Genomic DNA, 22855 nt, shown 5'->3' with positions numbered 1-22855 from the left:
TGCCATTAGCCTGAAGACTCTGAGGTCCTTTTGTAAGATAATCTCCTAACCATGGATAAGGAACAAGCTTGGTGAGGTAGCTGTCAGGAGCACGGTATATTTTTAACTGAAGTTAATCAGGCCTTTCCTTTTGCTCATTGGGTTATAGGTACAGTTCCTCAGAAATGTTTAGGGATGGGGAGCAGTGACTGATAAGCAGCTAGTAATGACTCAGTCTGATATTTCAAGATCAGTAAGTGTTGCTGGTTAAGTAAGCTCTTCTACAGTAACCATAAAGAGAACGGATGTCCACATTGTTTTGTGTAATTGTACTCATACACAGAAGTAGAGTAAAAACAACTTCACGAGCTAGGCCCTTACTACATAACATAGTAATTTCTCTGGAGATCCATTGCTGCCTGGTAAACTGTCTCTATTAGAAGTTCAGAAAGCTGGATAGGTTCAAAGGCCATCAGCGCAAACCAGTTTTCCAAATGAAAGCCCATACAGGTTCCCTTCTGCTCCCTAGTTTGCCTTCACAATTCTCTGCAAACTTTAGCAAGTAGTTAAAAATAAATGTGTGGGTTTTTTTCCCCACAATGCCCAGTTTCCACTGTTACTTTCTGCTTTCACAGGTAAATATCTCTGTTTCTGAAACAAGGGCTCTCATTTGTGACTAGCCCTGTTAAGCAGCAGCTTGCTTCTGTCAGGTGCCTTGTTGTGGTGCGTGTTTACGTGCTGGCAAACAGGATTTAAGAGTTGTTTTACCTTTTTTAAGTACGTGGGCCTGTGCTGTGCTTTATTTAAAACAGGGCTCTGACAGAGTAGTACACCTCAGCTGAGTCCTCCTGTATGCTGCCTGGCTTGCCATCTGCAGTTTGCTGCTGTCCTGCTGGGGATTAGCTGCGTCACCGCGGGTGTGCCGCCCCGGCTGGTGGGAGCTCGTTCGTGGGAGCAGGGCTGCGTGGATCTGCCCCCAGAAGGTGGGTAACTGTGCCCGTGACCTGCCTGCCTGCAGGCTTGTCGCCTTCCCTGGGTGCGCTCAGAAGTTGGAGAGCACCGAGCAGTCGGGAGATGACTGAGACTGGGGATGGAGATGAACATGAAATAAAAATTAGAATAGAGGCTGAAAAAAAGGCAGATCAGACGAAACTGGGAAGATCTCCCTTTAAATAAGGAAGGTCTCCTGTATCTCAACTGCTTCATGGGTGTTCATGGGCCTGGACTGGAGCTGCTTGCTGACAAGCAGTGTGCACACATGTATCGTGGAGGCTGTTCTCAGCAGCAGCCCTCTGCTGTGGGGCTGTGCTGCAGCCGTGCCGCAGCTCTTGCTAATGTAGGTGTACTGGTACTCTTGCTTCCAAAAAGCACTGCTTTAGAGAACGTTTTTGTATTACATAACTAACAAACACTTTGCAATCAAAACTCTTTTACAGTATCATAGCATTGATTTGTTTTATTGGTTTTGGCAGTGCAGAAGGAGAAGCATTTTGTGTCCCTAAGTAGCTGTGTTTGAGCTAGGTTCCCCAGTGACTGTAACTCTGTCTTGGGGGTTTCCAAATGCCAGATGAGCCAACCCCGAGTTATAAATTAAAATGCCGATGGATGCTGAGTTGCTGTTTCTCTGCTGGCTGGGTACTGACTCTTGGATTGCGACTCTTCTGCTTGGCAAAGTGTTTCTCAAACCAAGTGCTAGTTCTGACTTCAAAATGATACTGAGTGCGTGCCCCTCCTGCTTGGGTTGGGTTTGCATGTGCTATCGGGTTTCTCAGTCTTCAGCCCAGTGTACAAAACTAGGCTACTTCCTTGACACGCCTAAGTAATTACCTAATTTGTAGTTATTTTTGAGCAGGTACCTGTCTGTGTATGCAGGTCTGTGCCCGATCTTGTAATAAGCAAACCACAGTTTACTAAACCTTGCTTCCTCCAGTGTCTGACTTGGGAGATGGGGAGGGAAGGAAGGAACTGTAGGTATGGGTAGGTATTGGGATTGAGCTGAACTGGTGGGCTGTCTGACCAAACCTCTATCCAAAATGCGGTGATTGAGGAATAAATATGCAAAAAGAAGGGTGAACGCCCCTCCAGTAACTGGCTGCAATGAGAGCAGTTCTGATGGCAGCAGCTGGCTGACAGTCTGTGCGAGTTAGCATTGTCTGTGCGTGGTGGATCTTATGGCTGGAATACATCCTCACTCGTGGGGAGCTAGAATGACTATTTTGAACTATTGAAGCTGGAAGACTACATCGGCAAACAAACGTACAAGAATCGTTCTGCGTAAATGTAGCCAGTAACCAGGCTGGAGACTAGGCTTCTCGTTCCCTGCGTGGCTGGGGTTTGAAGTGATGTTTCAGTGGGACTGGAGGGAATTTAAATAATTCCCTGGTAAAACTTGCAAAATCTATTGTGGCGCTTATGTGATGAGGAAGCCCAAAATACAGATGGCCTCAGTGTCTCTTAATGTTCCTGTTAATTGTGAGGTACAGTGCTTGGAATTGTCATCTGCAAGCATGTATTACCTCCTTGTCAGGAGCCTGCTGCCTTTTCTGGCATGATTATCGCTATTGGAAATCCCAAGAAGTATTTATCAATGAGACACCCTCCACACAGGAGAAAAGGTGGTTAGGTCTAAAATTATAAATACAGGAGCGAGAAGTCAAAGTTTATTCCTTGTAGGATAGTGCTTAAAGCAGTTGGGGTGTCATCTAATGCCTGGTGGGAAGATCGTGGTCACCTAAGTACAAAAAGCAAATCAAGAAGTTTGAAGCAGTGGGGACCAAAGGGAGGATGAGGGTAGTATGACTATTTTTGCCTTGTTTTTCCTTTATTTTTATGCGTGACATGCCAAGCAGCTACTTCTGGGCATGGTAGCCGTGCTGGATGCCTTACTTGCGCGTGGGAAGGCCTTTCCCCATATGCTGAACTGCTGCTTTGCTTCCACTAATTAGTGGAAGCTGGCCTCTGGGAGTTTTGGGCTTCTAAGTTTTGGGTGTGGGAATTCACAAATTTGTGTGGTCTGTGGCATAAAGGGGCTGGTAGCCCTGCGAGCTGTCCTGGTACATCACGGGTTATGTTTCTGTGCTTGGTTGGTGAGGCAGTTCTGGGGTAATTACTTTAATTAAAGTGCCACAACTTGTGTTTAAGAACTTAAAGTCTACATGAGAGGCTTTGGGAGAAGATCTGGAGGATGGGAGTCTGGAGCACTCATCTTCAGTACTGTCTCCATGACAGCTGCATTATGTATCCACTGGAAGCTTATCTTGGTGTGTGGCTCTGTTTATAGCTGTGGCTTGCAGGAATTAGGTCCAGAAGTCACGAGGACGTGTGTCAGAGCCCATGCAGCCAGTGAGGTAGATAACAAGCTCTGGTTGCCTCTCGGAGCGTGCTGCTTTGTTCTGCTTGTGTCACTGCTGGGGAGGTAACAGAGCACAGGGCGGCCCGGGAGGTGGGACCCGGGTAACCTGGGGAGAGGTACTGCTGGCTGCCCGGAGTGCTGCAGGGCAGGCTTCTTCACTGCTGGCTGATTGAAGCTCTAATTACTTGCTTCTAAGATGCTTACTTCAGTTAGCGTGGTCTGACTTGCTGTGTAATGTACTAACCACTGTGGTCTCTTAAAGCAAACAAGAGCAGCAACATGAGAGCTGGTGGATGAGCTTATCATGGGAGTGTTAATACAGTATGGTCACATCTCTTTTTTTTTTTTTTTTGTGCTCTTTGGCCATTCCTCCATTGATGCATGCTGCAGACTGTCAGCATCTCACTCTGAGCAGTACTGCTTTAAACTTGTAAACTACCCGTAGTAAGAGTGCTAATTATGGCTTGACTGGCTTGTTGCAGCTCTGCGCTCCATCACAGTGGCTACCTTTTAAGTCCTCCTGCAAGGAGGATCAAAAGCAGCATCAGAAGGAGCTGAGGATAGCGTCTCTCGCTGTTTGGAGAAGCCGAGGCAGCGCGAGATTCCCAGCTCAGCCCGGAGCTCTCATCTGAAATTCACCTGAGAAGCTTTTGGGAAAAATGAAAAACATGAGACAATGCCACTGTGCAAATGGCAAGTTATGCAAACTGTAGTGGTGATGATTATAAGTTTTCTATTTTTGAGTCTTCATTGAGTGAGTCACTTTATTAGATGTGTTCATTTAAAACGGAATGCGAAGCATCCAGATTCCATGGTAATGGCCTCGTAAAGCACTCAGATATACAACATAACAGATTGGATTTCTTCTCTTAATTTAACAGGTTTTGCGTCTCATACACCATGTCTGATGGCAGCATACAGGGCGTCACACTTATTGCAAAGCTTTACAGTTTGTATCCATCTGTCCCTGCATTTTTGCTAAAGTAGTCGTCTTTCTTTGATCTCCAACTTGCGGCGCTGCGTCTGAATCCTCCCTCACTGCCTTCGCGCCCTCCTCCTCCATTCCTCTCATTCTTCCACCAGCTTTCCCCGTGCCCTCCTTAGGTCTAGCCCAACACCTTGATAATTAGAAGGTACCTGAGCACAGAAATACCGGCTGCCTTGAGAGGGGGTGGGGGACCTGGTAGGTGCGTGTGCGTGCTGGCAGGCTGCATAGCGTTACACAACCCAAAATAAGATCCCAGCCAACAGGCAGGCTGTCTGGTAACTGCCTGGGCTGGGCATTGCGGGAAACGAAGACGAGTTCCTCCTAGGACTTCTGTCAGCCTGCTGAGAGCTGCAGGGAGGCAGATACTTGTCATATGGGGCGCCCTGTACAGAAGCTTCTGGTGGAGACGGGTGTTGAAATAATTTTTTAAAAAACAGGATGTAAGTTGCACTCTGTATGGTTTTGGTTTCTTTTTTCAAACATGGGGCTGAAAGCAGAGTAGGAGAGCTCTGCTCTGGGGGGCATGTTAATGGGGGTGAAGTGCAGCCCTGGGCCGTGGTGTGGGAGCCTGGGGGGCTGTGGGTATGGGGGCTCAGCCCGGGGGCTCGCTGGCAGCAACTCTGGGGCGGGTGCTTCTGGCAGCAGTGACTGCAGTTTGGGAAAAACCACGCATCTTGATCGTGGTGAGTGTGCCCTCTATTACTTGTTGAGAAATTTGGTGCAGGACGGAGTAGTTGTTACCATGAAGATAGTTTGTGTTGACTCCTTGGAAACTGAAAGTCTGAGTCTGCCCTGATGAACCTTTTGTGTGCTTCCCCCTTCACGTGGAGCAGCTCTTTCTCTTCCCTTAAACCTCAGCCGGTAGCACCAAGCTGCCATCAGGAGCCTTGCTGTAGCTACGAGTCTGAGCTGATGTCTCCGTGCATCTGCCAGCACTCAGCTGGCTCCCCGGGCAGGGTTCCTGTGGGTGGCTTGCTTCTGGGCAGATCACGCCGTGTGCTGCACCCGCTCCTCGTGGCGTGCCCCTGGCTGTCCCTGTGACGGCAGAGGGCTCCTTGCTCCTGCTGGAGCCTGTTCCCCAGCCTGTCAAGGACTTCAGCCAGCCCTCGAGCTGAGGGCATGGGTCTAAAGGTGCTGTTTATCAAAACCTGTATCGAAACAAAGGATAAGGCTTGCCTGACCTGGTGATCACAGCGTCAGATGGCTTAGAGCATTAAAACCCTGCATGCTGTTTGATTGCTCAGAATGCTTGTGTTATGGAAAGTGACGTATTTCTGACCGCACTGCTTCTTGTGCTGTGCTGTTACAATTTATATTGCTATAAAATCTGAAGTTTTGATCACAAGTTACTGGTATCAGCTTCAAAGAGTTTTATTACCCATTGCAATAGGCGAGCCTTTAAGTTTAGACTCCTGTCTGTGTCCTTAGCACTCATGTACAATCTTGCCATAGCTATGTGCCCTGCATTCTTTCCCATTTCCCCTTCTGCTCTCTGGTTTATCCTGTTCTGTGCTCGCAGCAGTCCTTAGCATCAATCCTGGGACATACCTTGAAGAACTCCCAGGTAGGTGCTTCGGGAGCCTGTAATTTCCCTTTGGCTGCGTTGAGGCGGGTTGGTGCCTCGGCAGAGCCCCAGCTGCCCGGAGCAGAGCCAGCTGCGTGCTGTCATGGGGCCCTGCTCACAGGAGGGGCAGGCAACAGCAAAACCACTGTGAAGAGAAAAACTCATCCGTGGCTGTTTGTCCTGGGCTCTGCTTGCCTAGAGGTGAAGCAGCCTCACCCAGATACGACTGCTCGGACACGGGCTAACGGGTTCCTGGGATGAAACTGAGATGTTTTGGGTGTGGAGGTGCTGTCTGCAGGTTTGGATGCTTGTCCAGCTTCGTGTTGGAGTGGCTTATGTTAAGCTGTGTTTCCCTTTCGGTCCCTGAAGAAGCTGTTCGTACCAACAAGGTGCACGTGGCCATTTGATTCTGTCCTCTGTGGAGCTGTGTGGGGCCTGCTCGAGGGCCAGGTCCGGCCACCCAGCGGGTGAGGGCTGGCCCCATGCTGATGGAGGCCCTAATTGCAGCCATAGTGAGGGCACCGAGCTGCTGGGCTTCTCCTGGTGTCACCAAGTAACAAAAGCATGGCAGAACTGCCCTAGTGGCACATCACACGTTGTTTTGGTGTGGTCAGTGGGATGGTGTCGGGTCCAGGTGTGGGAGCAGTGAGGCAGTCCTGAAGCACTGTGCTGGTGTGGGCTGCTTCCTGGCACCGCCTCAGCGGCTGGGAGGCGGCTGTGTGAGCGAGGAGGCTCACTGCAGCCCTCCAAATCGTGGCGTGTGTGCTGGTAGCACGCTGCTCAGCCGTGGGAGGTGGTGGGCAGCTGGATCCCACCGCACCACACCACTGTCCTGTAGGGACGGGAAGCTCAGGCAGCAGAGGTGGCTGCAGCCCGCTGCCTGGGCAGGTCCTCCTTTTACCTCAGCTTTTGAGCAGCTGCCTTGCTGCTGTGACTCGCAGCCTGGTGTATGGGTACGCTCAAACCTTTGTTTCTTGCTTTTCCCCGCCATCCTTATCTACACCCTGTGTCTGGCTCCATGCAAGGCAGCCAGCTCTGTGGCCAGGCAGGCAGCGAATTTCAGCTCCCTGGGTCTGACTTCTTGTGGCCAAGCATCACTATCCTTGGGCAGCAGTGGGGCTCTGCAGGCCTCTGCACGTGCTGTGCAACTTGGACTGGGCTCTGTAGGGTGAAAAGCTTCACCAGTACAAATCTGGAGGTGGAAAAGGTTAGTATGCCAAAAGAATGGCGTCTATTATACCACAAAGATGCTGCATTTCTCATCCAAAATTTCTAGAAACCAGTTTTGCATTGAACTTCCATTCCCTTCTGATCAGCTCCTAAAGGACAGTCAGTCTTCTGAAACTCCTTATGCATATGGAGGAGAACTTACTACACGTAATGGCAGTGGGATTTGCTGGGTTCCTAGCAGAGGTTTTTGTTTAGGAAATGGTTACACAAAAGCTATTAGCGTGTCGGTGTAGTATTGCGTTAGAGCTGATGACAGATGCTTTTCGAGTGGAAGCTTGCATTGTGGGTGGCTTCTTGTGGTCGTTGTGGGGGATTGTTTTAACTCTTATCTGGGAGAACTGGTGTTTAATCAATGGGTGAGCATGCAGTGGTTCACCTCGGGTAGGTGCATACCTGGTCTGCACGAGGGAGCCTTGGAGAAGGCTTGAGCAGGGTGGTGAGTGGGAGGCAGGAGTTAGTCTCCTGGGCTTCCTTCCCTTGCTTTGGGCTCTGTTTCTCTTCAGGCTGGTGCCGGCCCCATTGCTGGAGGCTGCTTGGCTGTTCGGTGCTTGGTGGGGAGCCTGCGGGCTGCTCTTGCCACCTCATATCAGCTGCTGAGCCAGCGCTCGCAATTAGTTTGTTCATTGTTAGCTGAACTGGGAAAGTAGGGATTTGTGTTTCAGCGATCACTCTTTGCTGCTGAACTTGATTACAAAAAGCAGCGTATGAACCTGCTTCCATTTGTTTTCTTGAAAGCCAGCGTCTTTTCAGACATGTAAGCTGGCTCATTGGAGGATGCTAATTTGTTCTTTTAAAACAATCTTGGATCGTAGAGCATATTGTGTTCCCAGAGCAGGCATTTGTAAGCTAGGGTCTCGTAGTCCTACTTGAAGTGATTCTCTGCCGCTGCGTAAGGTGTGTGAAGCTGCTTCGCGCTCGCCACCAGTTTGCATTCTGAAAGCTGAGTTATTATTCTAGCGGCTTGAAGAAACCGTCTGGTGGAAACGTATAGTACACAGAGTGCTTGGATGCTGTGTATGTGTGCAGCATCGCCATATGCTTTGTGCAGCCATAGACAGTATGCGAGCTGATGTTGATTTGATTGTGTTGTTTTTCTTATTTTGCAGGAGGTTAAAAGTGTGGTGATGGCACACCTCAACTCCTGTGAGGTGCATGCTGTGCTGTGGCTTCAGGGGTACCATAGGTACTTCCAGAGATGTAGAGAAGATGCTGTATCAGTGACAGACTGAAGGTGGTAGGGTGTGTGTTTGTGGGGTCTGTTTTATTCAGTTCTGGCACTCTATTAATTCTAGGTACCTCAGGGGAGGTGTGGGGTGGCCTCCCAGTGTTGCAGCTGCCATAGGTCGCCCCTTCATGGAGCACTGTGCTGGGGTAGCGGGCTGCTCCCTGCCTCTGGTCGCTGCTCGCCCCGTCCCTGCAGGGCTGCTGTAGCTTCTGAGGCTACGGTGAGTTTGCTTTGAGATGTTGCAGGGGGATTGTGTTGCCTTTCCCTTTGACTCGTCCAGGTCCTGGAAAGATTAAACTTGTACTTCTTAAAACTCAAGCATGAACTGAATGGACTGTGTGATACTCTACCTAGAGACTGAGAAAGGCATCTTTGTGGTGGGAACCTCTAAGAACGTACATGCTGCTCTTTCAAAAACCTTCTGGGAAGGTACAAGTCTTTGCTTTCTGTACAATAATCAGTGCATACAAGCACATGACATGTATACCCAACATATTTGCCTACAATAATTGCTTGTGCATTTGTTTTCCCCCATGGATGTGCTGCAAGCAGAGTGCACAGACAACAAAGTTAAGATTGACACCATCTAAAAATGAAGTTTTCTTATTTGGCTTGTGTTTTTAAACACGTTTGCTTTAAATTTTTTTAAGAAAGAGTAATGATTATGCAGATCGAAAGAAGAAATAGGGCCCAGAGCCACCCCTGCTGCCCTGCTGTGTGCAGGGCTGTGTGCATCACTTGCCTGCGCTCAAAGTCTTCACGGTGCTGGATGTCTTGTGTAGAGACTGCTGTATGAATCTGGGGCACAGACAAAGGTGTCCTCGTAACCTAAGGACTTGGAGCGCCGACTGAAGCTGCTCAAATCTGTTGCACGTTGTTTCTATGGGATGCGAGCTGCCTTGCTTCTGGGAAGATGGGTTAGGCTGTGCCTACTTAAGATTCAGGTCAGTTCCATGCAAATTTTTCATTCAGCATCCAAACACTGGCCCTTTCAAGAATTTGCCTGACCTACATAGGCCCAGCTTTAATACCTCTGTAGCTAGATGATAAAGTTCTGCGCTTGTTTTAAGCCACTTGGTCTTGTCCACAGTCTCCGCTGCTTCTTGCTGAGGGACCTGTTTCCTGACTAGCGTTCTGCACCGCTCTGGGTAGGACAAGCTTTGGTGTACTGCGAATGGCAGAATCGTAATTCCTGGTGGGAATCCAGGGGAGAGTGCTGTTGGGCGAACTTGGTTGTAGAAATAATTGTGATGGGATGGAGGGTAGCTGAGGATGATCTTGTCAAGCAGATCAGCTGCTCTGTTGTGATGAGGACTTGGTGGCCATCTGGCTTGATGACAGGGTGCTCTCGTTCTGCCTCTGCCATGGTATTGTAAGTACTCAGCTATGTGGCAAGTGCTTACAGCACAAACTGTGTATGTACGTACACATCCACCTGGATGTCTAAATACTCTTTTGTCAGTCAGCTTCAGTAGCAAACACCAGTGTTCTGGCTTGCCGCTCTCTACATTTTGTTTAGAAATCATTAGTATTGCAGTGAAAATCGTTAATTAATCTATTGCTACTCTAAATTTCAACTTGTCAAAACATTGTCATTAGCTTCTACAAATGGTCTATTCTGTGTAGCCTAGATTCTAACATGGCAAAACTGCCTATTAATTTTTATCTTCTTTTCTTACAGTAAAAAATGGCATTTCAGAAGGCAGTGAAAGGAACTGTTCTCATTGGAGGAGGTGCCATAGCAACAGTTTTTGGCCTCTCTCAATTTTCTCAGTATAGAAACAAACACGTAAGTATTAATTATGACTTCTGATAAAATATGAAACTTAAAATCTGTTTGAGCGTATGTTAGGCTTATACGAATAGTTTCCTTTGGAAAGGAATGCCAAGAGCTTCTCAGCTTGATCTGCTGGGTGCTATCTGGAGGATGGCATTAAATGATGTTTCGCTCTTGTAGGTCTTTCTTGTAAATCACTTCTCATGTTTAAAAAATGTTCTTTGGACACTACTAGGGGTTTCACTTAGTTGCAGGAGTGAAAAGTATTGATTGAAGTTTAAGTAGTAAATAGTTTGGAAGGTGTTTGGAAAGTAGTAAATAGTTTGGAAGGTGTTTTCAAACGTGGCAGCTTGAAGTGTCACCTCCAGGATTACCTCTGAAAAATCTCAGCTTTAGGACAGTGATTGTGGCAGCTCTTGGCCAGTTCAGAAGACTGAAAACTGTGTCAGGATGGGCTCTGTGCCAAAGAAGTCAGTTGCAAGGCTCCCGTTTCTTGTGGTGATTGGTGTCTGGGTGGGCACAACCTAGATGCTGGTATGTTCATGACACAGTTCAGCGCTGTATTTCAGGTAATTAAGGCGTGCCGATGAGATAAAAATTCCAGAGCAGTAAAGGCTGATGTTGAAAACATACTGTTAAAGTAAAATAGTGGTAGCTGAAAGATGCAGTAGATTTCAATCCAGTTTGTGGATTTGATTCTTTCTGTAGTAGAAAATAGATTCACTGTCATAACTACTTCTTCCAGCCAAATTGGAGCAGCTATGTTTTTTTCCCCTACTTCTCTATGCAGAAGCCAAGGAAAAAAATCAATAAAAGAAATCAGTAAAAGCAAAGTTGTGGATTGTTTTAAGCAGAGCTGGTGTTGATCAGCTACTATTTTTAAGCAAATAAATCTCTTATTTTTAACGCAGTTGTGCTGTGCTTTAGAGTTATGTCATAACTGTTTTCCAGGGTCAGTAGATGCATATAAAGAGACACGTCTTATCTGCTGTTAAGTGTAAGCTTTGAGGCTGGTACCTCACCCCTGGCTGACAATATTTACAATCTGTGTTCCATACAGTTTGAAGGAGGTGCAGTCAGGGCTCTGGCCTGTCCATCTGGGTTTGGAAGAAGCCTGAGCCCTGAGGAGGGGGGGTACCTTCTCCTCCCTTTCAGATGATACCAGTTTCAGCAGCTAAGTGAGCAGGTGCACATTCTGCATGGAGCTTTCTGCTTCTCACCGTAGAAATGGATCTGGTCAGCCCTTTATCAATGGCAGGCCATTACCCTGAGCTGCCCAGCTGCCACATGCTTCCTGTAGGTTCCCATTCAAAATGGGAAAACCGACAGCCAGGAATGCAAGTGATCTCAATGGTCTAATTCGGGGTAAAGCAGCGAGTGACGGTAGGCAGTCTGCACTTAGCTCGATGAAGGTGTGCATTTCTGGTCCGAATAGATAATCTGAAACTTCTGGCTGTTTCTGTGTGGAGGAGGAATAGCAGCTGAGATAATGGTAAAGCAAATGAGATGAGTCATTCCTGGGGAACCTAGCTGGAAAGTGGATAAGCCAGGATCCTTATAGCTTCAGATACTGTTGCAGAAAATAAATCCTAGCTTTTTAAGTGAGCTTCCCATTGGACTGCCTGTCTTGCGCCTAGCTGCTAATGCCATTTCTGACTCTCTCTGGAGTCTTTATCACAGGATTTTACACTCTGGCTTCATTACTGTCAGAAACGGCAGCTTCAAATATTAGGACTGTTAAATAAGCAAAGTTGGAAGGCAAGACTGATCTGGATAGCTAATTTGTCATACATGCAATGTTACAGGATTCAGAGAGTTTGCAGTTTTGTTGTTATTGGATGATTGTTACAAATTTCTAAAGGCAGTTTAAAAAGCAAAGCTTTACAGAAGGTGATCATGGTGTCAGAATGAAATATCCACTTGTTCCTTGATTCCTGAACCTATTGTGTAGTGTCTGTCTACAGAGGATCTGAAAAATTTCCAGCATATGTGTAAGCAAATGGATCTGTCAAGTGAACAGCATGTTGTTTTCATGTTGTACTAACTTGCACATTTCCCACGTGATGTCCCTTAAAGCTGCTGCCTTAAACACCTAATATAGGGCAGCAGGTGGAACATAACTGGAGGGATTGACACAAAGGAGGACAGTCCATTTGTAGTGTTGACATATCTAAGCTGTGGGCATGTCCCCCAGCCCAAGTGTCCTCTCTTTAATAATGCCTGCCAATCAAATATATGCTAGGGCAAAGATCTTCCCTTCCTGTGCCAGGGAGGGATATTGCCCCAAGGTGTGCACTAATTGGCTACACATTGTGGGAAGTCTGTTTGTTGTTTCACGAACAGAATCCATCACATAAGATAAAAATAAAATGCAAGAGCAGTGGCATGCTCCATCTTTCCCCATGTCTGTAAGTACCGCCTCACCCACTGCGTCCGGGTGCCTGTGTAGTGGCAAGCACCCCAGAATTAGGGGCACCCACTGACAGAAAAAAGACCCTGTTTAATAATTCTGCGCACACAACGTAGCTGACTTATTTTTCTTCGTTTTCCATGTTCACTCAGCTAATATTAGGTGTTTGTGAAACTCAGCTGTCCCAGGTAATTCCAAGGGAAAAAGGTAATGGGTTGCAAGCTTCTGGCCCTCGAGAAAGGCTGGGAGTTCCCTTGGATCTGTTAGTCAAGCATATCAGTGGGTGTTTGTCTACTGAAAGGGGTGAGTATTGGCAATTTCAGATGTTCCCTCTAGGTTTAAGGTTTGAAGCTGGACTGTGAGGAAGATGTCACAGTTAGCACAGTTAACCTTGCCTGTATATCAACAACTGTAGGGTGTTTACACCTTACCCTCAGAAATAAAACCCACCACTGACTCAGATCTGTCCTGGTTTTCATGTTGTTTATCCCAACTTATTTTTCTATACACACACAGATAAAAATGCTGACATTTGGGAGAATGTTTCTGCAACAGCAACTGAGGCAATATAGATATACATCCTCTGATTATGGATGGCATATGCAGGCATACAAGCGGTTCAGTCAACTCCTCGTATTGTGTGTTGTTTTTTGACAACACACAGCTCCTGCTGAGCAGGAGGAGGATGGGAACGTGTTGACATGACAGAACTGTTGTTGAATTTAACTCCTAAGCTGATAGATGAATATTGCACTTCTGTGTCTTGAATGGTAACCTGATCGCTGGGGTATTTACTGAATTAATCAGCTGGCTTAGTTTAATGCTGTGCTGTAAGGGAATAAGTAGGAATGACACTAATTCAAGCAAAATCTCTTTCAGTAAACACACGGGAGGTGTTCTTTCCTATTGAGTAACTATTAGCCTTAAGGAAGGTGGTTGAGTGTTCTGCGCAGTCTTGGTGGCTTGAGATGTTGAGGGCAAATGCCTAGGTCTGACAGGGAGGCTTTTGGTTTAGATTAAAAAAAAATAATAATCCCTTTCCAGAGAAAGGGAAACAGCTGGGGAAATCCCTGCAGATGGTAGTGCAGAGGTCTGAAGAAACTAGTCCCTCCTGAATGATTTTCACATAAGGCAAAATGTGTGTAGACTTTTAAATTTCTTTCAGTGCTACCACTGTAAATGAAATTTATCTTAAACAATGCAGACAGCTCTCCAACTTGTGTACAGTGCATTCCCTAATGATCAGGAGCTCCTGAAAAGAATCACATCACCTGCAGTGAAGTTGGACTCCTACATGAGACTTGAAACACGCAGGCTGTGTACATAATTGTGTTGGCCTCCAGTTTCAGATAGCTGAAAGGTAGGATTGGCAAGGGTGATGCGTTCTTGTAGATGCTGACAACACTGCCGTGTTCGTGCTTTGTGTGCCCTTATTGAGCCAAGTGGGCTAGTACTGGGTGTGATGTGGGTATTATTTAGTTTAGCGTGCTTGCTTTCCTTCAGGGGTTAATGGTCCTTCTTTCTGTAGTCACCGAGGAAAAGCACTGCTTTGCTCTGGAGTTGTGAGTGCTGTCCCCCTAGCGAAGCCCACCCAGCAATCCTTCTCTCCTCCCGGTGTGCAGGTGCATTGTTGGGCGGTCAGGAATTGCTTGTCACGGGGAATCCAGTGCAGGGAGCGATAATATGATAATGCATCAGGGCTTGCTTTTGGGTTTTTAATTACTTCCATTTTCTCTTTAATGAATATGGATGATGAATTTGGCTCTGTGAACCTACCTGGTGATTTGCATTAGCCAAATTAACAAGAATGCTTGCTTATGGATTACTAGATCACTTTATAACTTCTTGATTGAATTCAAACTGCCAAACTACATTTCTTCTCGCTAAGAGTGTAATCAAAACCATTCAAGGAACTCTTGCCTGAGAAATTGTAGATATAAACAGCAATTGCTTATTTCAGTAAACACACTTGTTCACTGCCAAACTAATCACGTTATTGCAGATGGAATCCCTGTATGCAGCTTTTCTTCAGTCTCACATTTAATTGACAGCAAGATGAATCATATCTCTATCAATTCCTAGTGTGCTAATCACTTTGCTTATATTTCAGTTTCTGGTGTGCTGATTTCTATGCTCTTGCTGTACCAGTGGCTATTTGCTTGGGACTCTGGTCTGTCTTTTACTATGTTGAGTGTAGATAATGTGTTTAGTTTAACTATTTTTGTTGTTTTTTAATGACAACTGCACTTCTTGGACTCTGATTTTTTTTCATGTATTCTCCTATTTTCCTGAAGTTAAGGTAAATACTTTGAAAATAGTCACCTATTTTGCTGAAGAAGGCACATCTGGACATCTAGTGCAAAACTTCATCTTGAGCTGGGGATTTTCAATTTTCTTCTAAAGCTTATAAAGTGGAACATATGTAGCTGAACTTGATCAGCCAAAATGCATGCAGAAATAAGCCACGGGTGCATCTGTCTTGAGCTTCCTTCTCAGCACTATTATCTGTTAGTCGCAGGGTGATATGGTGATATTTAGGGAAAGTAGGAAGCTGGTATCAGTGGCCTGTGTATATTCCCTGCAGTTACATGGCTCTAAAATGCGTGCTTAATGCAACAGCTTGCTGAGGAGAGCCATGGACAGCGGAGGAAGCCAAACAGCAGTGCTGGCTGTTACCCTGCCAATGCAGGCGGGAAGGCTGCAGTGGTGCAGGTACCAGCTGTACACGGGGAAAACATCTCCTGTGTCCCTCGTGCTGCTTCGGGATGGGAAGCCCAAGGAGGAGGGAGCAAAGAGAGGTGCTGGGGTGCTTCTGTGTAGCCCCAAGGCTTTGTACCCCGTTGGGTGGCCTCTGCCAGCTGCCATGGGTGTAGATGTGCAGGAGTGAGGAGGTGATACCATGGGGAGGCTGATCAGGATCCACCTCCTGCTTGCTTGTTTTAAATCTCACCCTTTTATTATAGTAAGGAAACATACCTTCCCTGAAATAAAGTTAAGCACTCTTTGTCTAGCCCAGTTTTCCTCGTTGAGCTGTAACACGCAGGGTGGAAGTAGTTGTGGCTGCCCTGATTTGCATGAGCTGTTTGCATTGTAGTCAATGTAACACATGATTACAGGATGAACGTGAGCATTAATTTTCTCTTGAGTATGCACTTCCTTTAGGCATGACTGCTACATATAGTCTTTATTTTCCTGTTGTACAGTAGCACTAAGCTTTTAGGGACGCTGAGAAATACTCTTCAATCATAACTGAACCTGAGTTTAGGCTTCATGTGCACGGCTGAACTGGCTGTTAACTTAGAGTGGATGTGTTGCAAGAATCACCTACCTTTAACTCAGCAGGTCTGCTCGCAGAGCTCTGTGACAACCAGCGAACTGCCTGCTAACGAGGAGCTGCACCACTTGGCCAGATAGCTTCTGGAAAGCCGCTCAGCTGCAGATAGGAACAGATGGCTGCAAGCGGCTGAGTTACCTTTTGTCAGTCAAGCTGTTTCACCATGGCAGGTGGATATTCCCTTCCCATCGCAAATGCCAGGGGAGGTGCTCGGAGCTATTAAAACCTGAAGGTGGCTTGTACGAGCAGGTAGCTCTCCAGAACTACAGGGGAGCTCAGCAGATCAGCTGAGCCGTGATCGAAACACGAAGGCAGGGCAAGCTGCATGTGGTGGTGTTGGTATGGTGGGACAGTGCTTAGGAGCAATTTCTGTAGGAACTGTAATTCACAGATAACAGTGCAACAAGCAATAAAATCATTTTATGACTGAGAGAGTCATCCAATTCAGCTTAAGTTTTGACTTCCAAACATTTCTTGAATAAATAAGGGAGCTTCCTTCTTTACCAGTGACAAATTAATGCTGATTGTAAGTAGCGAATGGGAAGAGATTATTTGAATAGTAGATTGCTTTAGATAATAGTAAGGAAGTAGTATTTTGTGACATAAATTTACTGTCTTCTGCAAAAGATGGATCCTTTGTGTATTCAATAAATAGTGAAGAGAGGAAGTCACAGCCTGGCTACGTGCAGAATGAGGGACAATGGTGAATGAGGAGAAGTTGTAAGGAGAAGACCTGGAGCTGAAATCAAAGAGAAAGCACATGTGACTTAGGATCTTGCATCCTATTTAACTGTTTGAATAACTGATGCCTGCCTATAGCCTGTTGTATATACAATTACTATGCTGTTACGTGAGACATTGCTGTGGGTTCATACTTTATGAAATATGTACTCAGTAATAAGGTTTGACTTTCAGTGACTGCAAAGGCTTCCAGAATTCATTTTAAATCTATATTAACTGAAGAGAGCCTTTGGAAACAAGTTAAAACCTGAGCATTTAAACCACAGCCCATGCTGGTGGACTAAGCAAGGATGTCAGCTGTTCTCACCAGGGTCACTGAACCGGGAGCAGGGGTGGCCTGCGGGAAATCAGCGGTGTGCTGGAGAGATTCCCAACCCACTTCAGAAGAATCTGAACTTCTTTGCAAACTGCCAAGCTGCTAACTCTTTGTTGCTGTAAAGAAAAGTTTTACTTTAGCATGCTGAAGGATATAGTTTTGCTTTGCTTAGAAGATTTTTAAAAAAGAATATGGAAATGGCTTCTTCAGTGTTTTAGTATACTATATTTAACAGAAAACTACGTGCTCTTATGAACTTGGTCAAACTTGAGCTTAGATTAATGCCATTGTACAAATAATCAACTTTAAAATGTAAATTAATTTTTAAGTCATTTTCTTGATGGATTTTATTGGCAAAAAGTTGAGAACCTGTGTATTTTAACTATTTCTTGTGTATCCTGTAATGTTTCACGTAAGTCTGTTCCTAGTTATAAGTAGTAGCACTTGAATACAGCGTTACATTTACTTCATCTTATCTACTTCAGTGTGTGATAACCCTTATTGTTGTTAATACTATTAGTTCCATAATGTTTTAGTACAGTATTGTCATCATATGTAGGTTAGGTGACTTGGAATATTTGAGTTTTCCTTTACGTTTATAAAAAGTGCTGTGACTTGTTGTTGCATGTACGCGTATATTTTTGTATACACAATAAATACAGATCCTTATGTTTTGTTTTCGATTGTTGTAGGGTACCTTTGTGAATGTCCAAGCTGCAGAAGCAGTGACTGTTCCAATAAAGCACGATTTTCCCACGAGAGAAGAGCAGATTTTGGCACTAAAAACCACACGTGAATTTGATGTCCTTGTTATAGGTGGAGGAGCGACAGGATGTGGCTGTGCTTTAGATGCAGTCACCAGGGGTAAGACTTGACAATAAATTGCGTATTGTTCTTGGATTACATGGTTTATGATAAATTAATCAGATTGGCTTTCCCAAAATCACTTGAAGGTTGAGGACATGTCCTCTGAATGCCTGGTTATAAAACTTCCTTCTGATCTTAGAAGTTGAAATGAACTCAAAGAAAAAAGTCATTATTTCTGTTTCAGCGGTCTTCACTGTCTAGATGCTTATGTGCAGTTCATGTTAACATGAGCCTTTTTGCTGGCCACTCCTGGAGGGACTTCTAAGTAAGAAGCAACAGAAGATGAGGTTTATCTGTAGTCACACTTGTGTCTGCAGCAAAGAGAAGACAACACTTGCACAGCACTTCTAGCAAGCACATTGAAAGGAGCAAGCGTGAATTCTGGATGAGGCATAGTGGCTTTCAAGCTCGTTTCTTGTAACGTGAGATAGCTACAGCTTCTGCTGCTTTATAGCTGGCTGTTATATTGCGGATTTAGAGAAGTCTGTTTGGATTTTCAATTAAAGATGCATCATTCAGTCTGCAGGTGCACAGAGTAGATCTGTGCTCTGATTTTTTTTCTCTTGTGGGAGGTTAGCTGTGTAACTGGTTTAAGAAGCTACTTAAAGTGGAGGAATTGAATCTTAACCTTACATGTAGCCTTAACTTATGAAAAGCTTGAAGTAAAATGAGTTGAAGATCATGCTTTTCACCTGACTTCTGCAAGAGGCTGAGAATGTGTAGTAGCATTCATCTGTTCTCTGATAGATGGTTTGATAGATGGATGGTGTGGCAGCTCCTGCAGCCTGTCAGTCCTGTGCAGAGTTCTGCTTATGGGGTGAAAATGTAGGACACCAACACCTGCTCCGTCATCCACCTTGCACGGTAACCGTAGCCAGCAGCTCCTAGTCAAACTTGACTGCTCTCAGAGATGATTGGTGATTTTACAAGTTCAGTGAAAACAGAGCTGTAGATACGGAGGTGAGAATGCACAGGTTCTGTTTCCGAAAGAGGCCGTAGCATCAACTCCTGTTCTGTTAAAATGCTATATTGTACTTTTTATTCAAAAAGCTGTGTAAAGACTAGTGAGAAAAGCTTATCTTAGCGCATTGTCTATCCATTTTTTTTAGCGGAATTGGCCAATGAAAGGAAATCAATCATTACTTCAGTGTCTGTGTGTTTTGACCTTGTTTCAGTTCTTGGAACTGAAGCGGGGAAAGAACACAGTACAAAAAGTAGTATATAGTTGTAAAATTCTTCGGGTTCTTAACATGTAGTCACATCAGAAGTAAGAGGCAACACCCGACTCCAGGAGTGTCATGTGGAGTCTGAATTAGAAAACACTTGCCCAGAAGGTGTGATTGCTTTGAGATGGATTAAGCAGTAAGGTATGCATCATGGGGAGATGAATACAAAATCAGTTTATTACCCTTTCATGTATTATTAAAGGTAACTTGGTATCTTAATTTCTGCCTTTTCTACCACAATGTAGCAAATGCAGTTGTAAATGTAAACAGAAAATATTATAGGTAACCTATATTTATACTCTGAGTAGATATTCTGGTCATATCAGTAGACTTCTGAAGTGTGAAATACTCCTAGGCATTTGGTTAATGAATTGTGTATTGTTGCTGTTCATTCATGGAACTTGCTCTTTTATTCTGTTTGCTTCACTTAACAACAAATCTTGCTTTTCATGTGTTTGATGCATTTTCACCAAATGATTTCTGATTATATCCATTAATCTTTGTCACATTTGACAAAAATAAATTACTCTGATCTTTGGAAGTTACCAGTAATAATTTAAGGATGTAAGTTTTGGGAGATCAACAGATGTTAAAATCTACTTTCAGCAACTGAAAATAGGAATCACTCCTCAAAGAGGGTGAAGGAGGGACCCGAGGGACAGCTTCTAATGCAGATAGTGCTCTCCTCCCTGGGCATCACTGTCATGTTGCTGTTGGTTTCAGAAACAGTGTCGCTGAATCTCCTTTTGCCTTGTAAGATTCCTCCAGTGCCGGAGGGGGTCTGCTATGCTAATTTCTGCAACAGATTGTCCTTCTACATATGTTTATATACGTTTTGTAAGTGAAGATTGCCATGTTCTTGTCCTGTGGTGCTGTTCTTAGTTGCATTTACTTAACGCTGGATACTGGGAGTCAGCGATAGCTGTCCTGTAGCTGTGTGCCAGATACAGGCTGTTGCCTGTATCTTATCGTTAAAAAACACCTGTTAATCACACATCTTTCATCTTTCTTTTAACTTTCATCAAATAACCTGATGCCAGTCTCCTTCATAACGAGGATATCAGCACTTTCTTCATGTGCAGGATGTACTGCAGACTATAGGGGTGTGTGGGGTCATAGTGACTGCTGTATGAGGCAGCGTGCCTTCACCCACAGAAGGCCTTTTTTCCAGTCCTTCAGTGTTACTGGGGACACAAACATGCAAACTCGCTTCTGAGTGTTTGTCAGAACAAGCCTTATAATGCTCAGTGTTCATGTAAAGCACTGTGTGTTCTGGACTCGTATGAATGTTTCGGAGCCATGTGGTTACCCCTGTTTTGTGCTCATGAAACTGTCAGCACCTGGCAGTGTCATGCATTTTGAGTATGTGTCTGAAATGCTCTGTAGTGTCTAGTAACTAACATTTTGTGTATGTGCCCTTTGCCTATACAATGTGTAAAAGGAGGATGTCTGTTGTATGAGCACTGTCATCGTAAGTACACAGCAAGCTGCAGATAAACTTAGTTCTTCACTTTCCTGCAGTTCCTAGCTCAGTTAATACGTATCTTCTATGTTAAGGAAAACCTCCCTCTTTTTTTTGTCTTTTAAACAAATAAGGTTGCATTGGAGCCCTGCCACTGCTGTTGAAGTTCACCATGCTTTTCCTTTCAAGTCTTCCTCCAATCCTTAATCTCTTATTTCAGTAGAACAGCATTAAGGCTTGGGTGGTTGGTTTGGGGTGTTACAGCTTTCTTGAGCAAACTCCTTGGGGAGCAAAATAATGGCTGTGCCAGGATTCACAGTGGTACTGCGGGGATGACTCCAAAGTGTTGATCCAGTGGGCTCTTCCTTGAGCGTGAGCACATCAGTGCCAGGAGAGCCCATCACAGGGCACCTCTTAAGCAAACCTGAAGAAAGAAGACAAAGATGCTGGTTGTTTGCCTGGCTGGGATGCTGTTGAAATTATTAGTGTGATAGATTTAGAGCGCTCTGCTGCAAAGAGTTAAGAGTATTCATGAAAATATTCTGTTCCTGCCATGAATACAAACTATAATTTGCTTGAGGGAGCATGGCCCCTATAATGTACTGTAATGCCTTTCTATTGTGAAATATCCAGGTTTTAATGTGCTTCTGTTTAAGTTCTGTTTTGACTTTTCCCTTAGGAAGAAGGCTAAAATTTTTCATTACAATATAGACAGTGCACTACACTTTGAATACAAATTTATCCATGTACAGAGTAATTTTTCTTGTGATTGTCTCTACCCTAGAGAAGTGTCTTTAATGAATTACATACAAATTGTGTAATTTAAGAAGTTAATTTGGTTTTCTGGTAACACAGGACTAAAAACAGCCCTTCTAGAAAGAGATGATTTCTCATCAGGGACCAGCAGCAGGAGTACTAAATTGATCCATGGTGGAGTGAGATATCTTCAGAAGGCCATCATGAAGTTGGATTTTGAGCAGGTAATTGTTTATGCTGGTTGTTAAGCAAAAATTGCTAGTAGACACTTCCCTTATCCCAATTATATCCAACTTCTCCTCTTTATTTTTTAATACTTGACTGAGTACAGTGGCTGTGCAGTACAAAACAGGAAAATGTATTCTCCAGTTGAACTTTCCAGAATAGGGAAACCGGTGCAGCCATCTCTGCATAAATCAACTTGTAGGCAATCAAATAGCTGTACCTTTTAGTCTGTGTGTATATATTGGGGAGGGAGGGCAGAAACAGGGTTGGCTGGAGAATAAAAAGAGCTTACTTGTCCAGACAAGAATTTGGGGTGGTAGGGGAGAGGGGAATTGTCTTGATTGATTTTTAGAATGGATAAAGAAAATACGGTAAATAAGCAATTATATGTTAATGTATATGTATTTTTGTGTTGTCTTAGTCTGGTGGAAGCATGATGTTCTTGTTTTGAGAAATGAAATTGTTGTCTTACTGAAACCTCTCTAACTTAAAATATGTTTTAATGGTCATAATATGGTCATTATAATGGTCATTAGATAGAAAAGGTGACTAATTGGGGTAAAAAAAAAAAAAAGCATACAGTTATCTGGCTATAGAAATCAGTATTCCTTTTTCTCCCAAAGAGCAACTTTATATTGATTGATACTCATTGATTTGGAGAGGAACACTTCTGCATTTGCAACTCAGAGTTAGTACAGGATTAAATCGTGGGAATCGGCATAGAAGCAATACCTTGGGATGTTTCCTAAACCTCCTTAATGGCTTCCTGCTCATAGTTAGCAGTAACATAGCTTATTGGCCTTTGTGCTCAACTGAAAAATTGTTCAGCTGATGTGCCAAGATACCAGAATGAATGTGCTCAACTTGCTTGGAAGATATTTTTAATATTTGAAATTTTCACCAAATGGTAGTGTTTCTGAAAGAACTGTAAAAATTATGTTAGATATTTGCATTGGTAAGCATTTTTTCATTAAATGTTGCATGTTAAGACAAAACTGGGTAACTTAAAATTCACCTATACACTCTTTTTACAGTACAGGATGGTGAAAGAAGCACTTCAGGAGCGTGCAAATCTGCTTGAAATTGCTCCTCACCTATCAGCTCCTTTGCCTATAATGCTACCTGTTTACAAGTAAGTTCTGCTATTGTACTTCTCCTTTACCATTTCTTTTGACAAGCAAGGTATTCCCCTAGAGAAGTTTCCACATGTCTCCTTCCAAGCATGTCTTTAAACCTGTCACAAACTTTGTGCTCCAGGAGGTGAGGTGTTGCCGTATTGCAGTAGAGGAAATTCTCTTACGGCACCAATCTGCTATCACGGCTGCCCAGTAGCACCGCTTGGACTTGAGCTCTGTGGTTCATTTTTACTGTTACAATAGGTGTGAAGGAGAGGAGTTCACAGC

The 22855-nt window shown here is 44.5% G+C and overlaps 1 protein-coding gene across 6 annotated transcripts in view; it reads left to right on the top strand.

Annotated features, from left to right (window-relative positions):
- GPD2 (glycerol-3-phosphate dehydrogenase 2) overlaps positions 1-22855 on the top strand; it is a 58153-nt gene that overhangs the window by 1420 nt on the left and 33878 nt on the right. For 3 of the 6 annotated variants that reach the window (XM_027457842.3, XM_027457840.3, XM_027457834.3), the window contains exons 2-6: positions 792-962; positions 10020-10127; positions 17609-17780; positions 21327-21451; positions 22487-22584. In XM_027457842.3, coding sequence (XP_027313643.1) covers positions 10026-10127; positions 17609-17780; positions 21327-21451; positions 22487-22584 — 497 coding nt within the window. In that variant the 5' untranslated portion in view covers positions 792-962; positions 10020-10025. Of the gene's footprint in view, positions 1-791; positions 963-4597; positions 4760-8993; positions 9283-10019; positions 10128-17608; positions 17781-21326; positions 21452-22486; positions 22585-22855 lie in introns of those variants that run through there. The other 3 variants (XM_027457838.3, XM_038182016.2, XM_027457836.3) reach the window with 3 other exon arrangements.

Source organism: Anas platyrhynchos, chromosome 7 (assembly GCF_047663525.1).
Source record: "Anas platyrhynchos isolate ZD024472 breed Pekin duck chromosome 7, IASCAAS_PekinDuck_T2T, whole genome shotgun sequence".
NCBI classification, from domain to species: Eukaryota; Metazoa; Chordata; class Aves; order Anseriformes; family Anatidae; genus Anas; species Anas platyrhynchos.
This window is presented reverse-complemented; position numbering and strand designations above follow the sequence as displayed.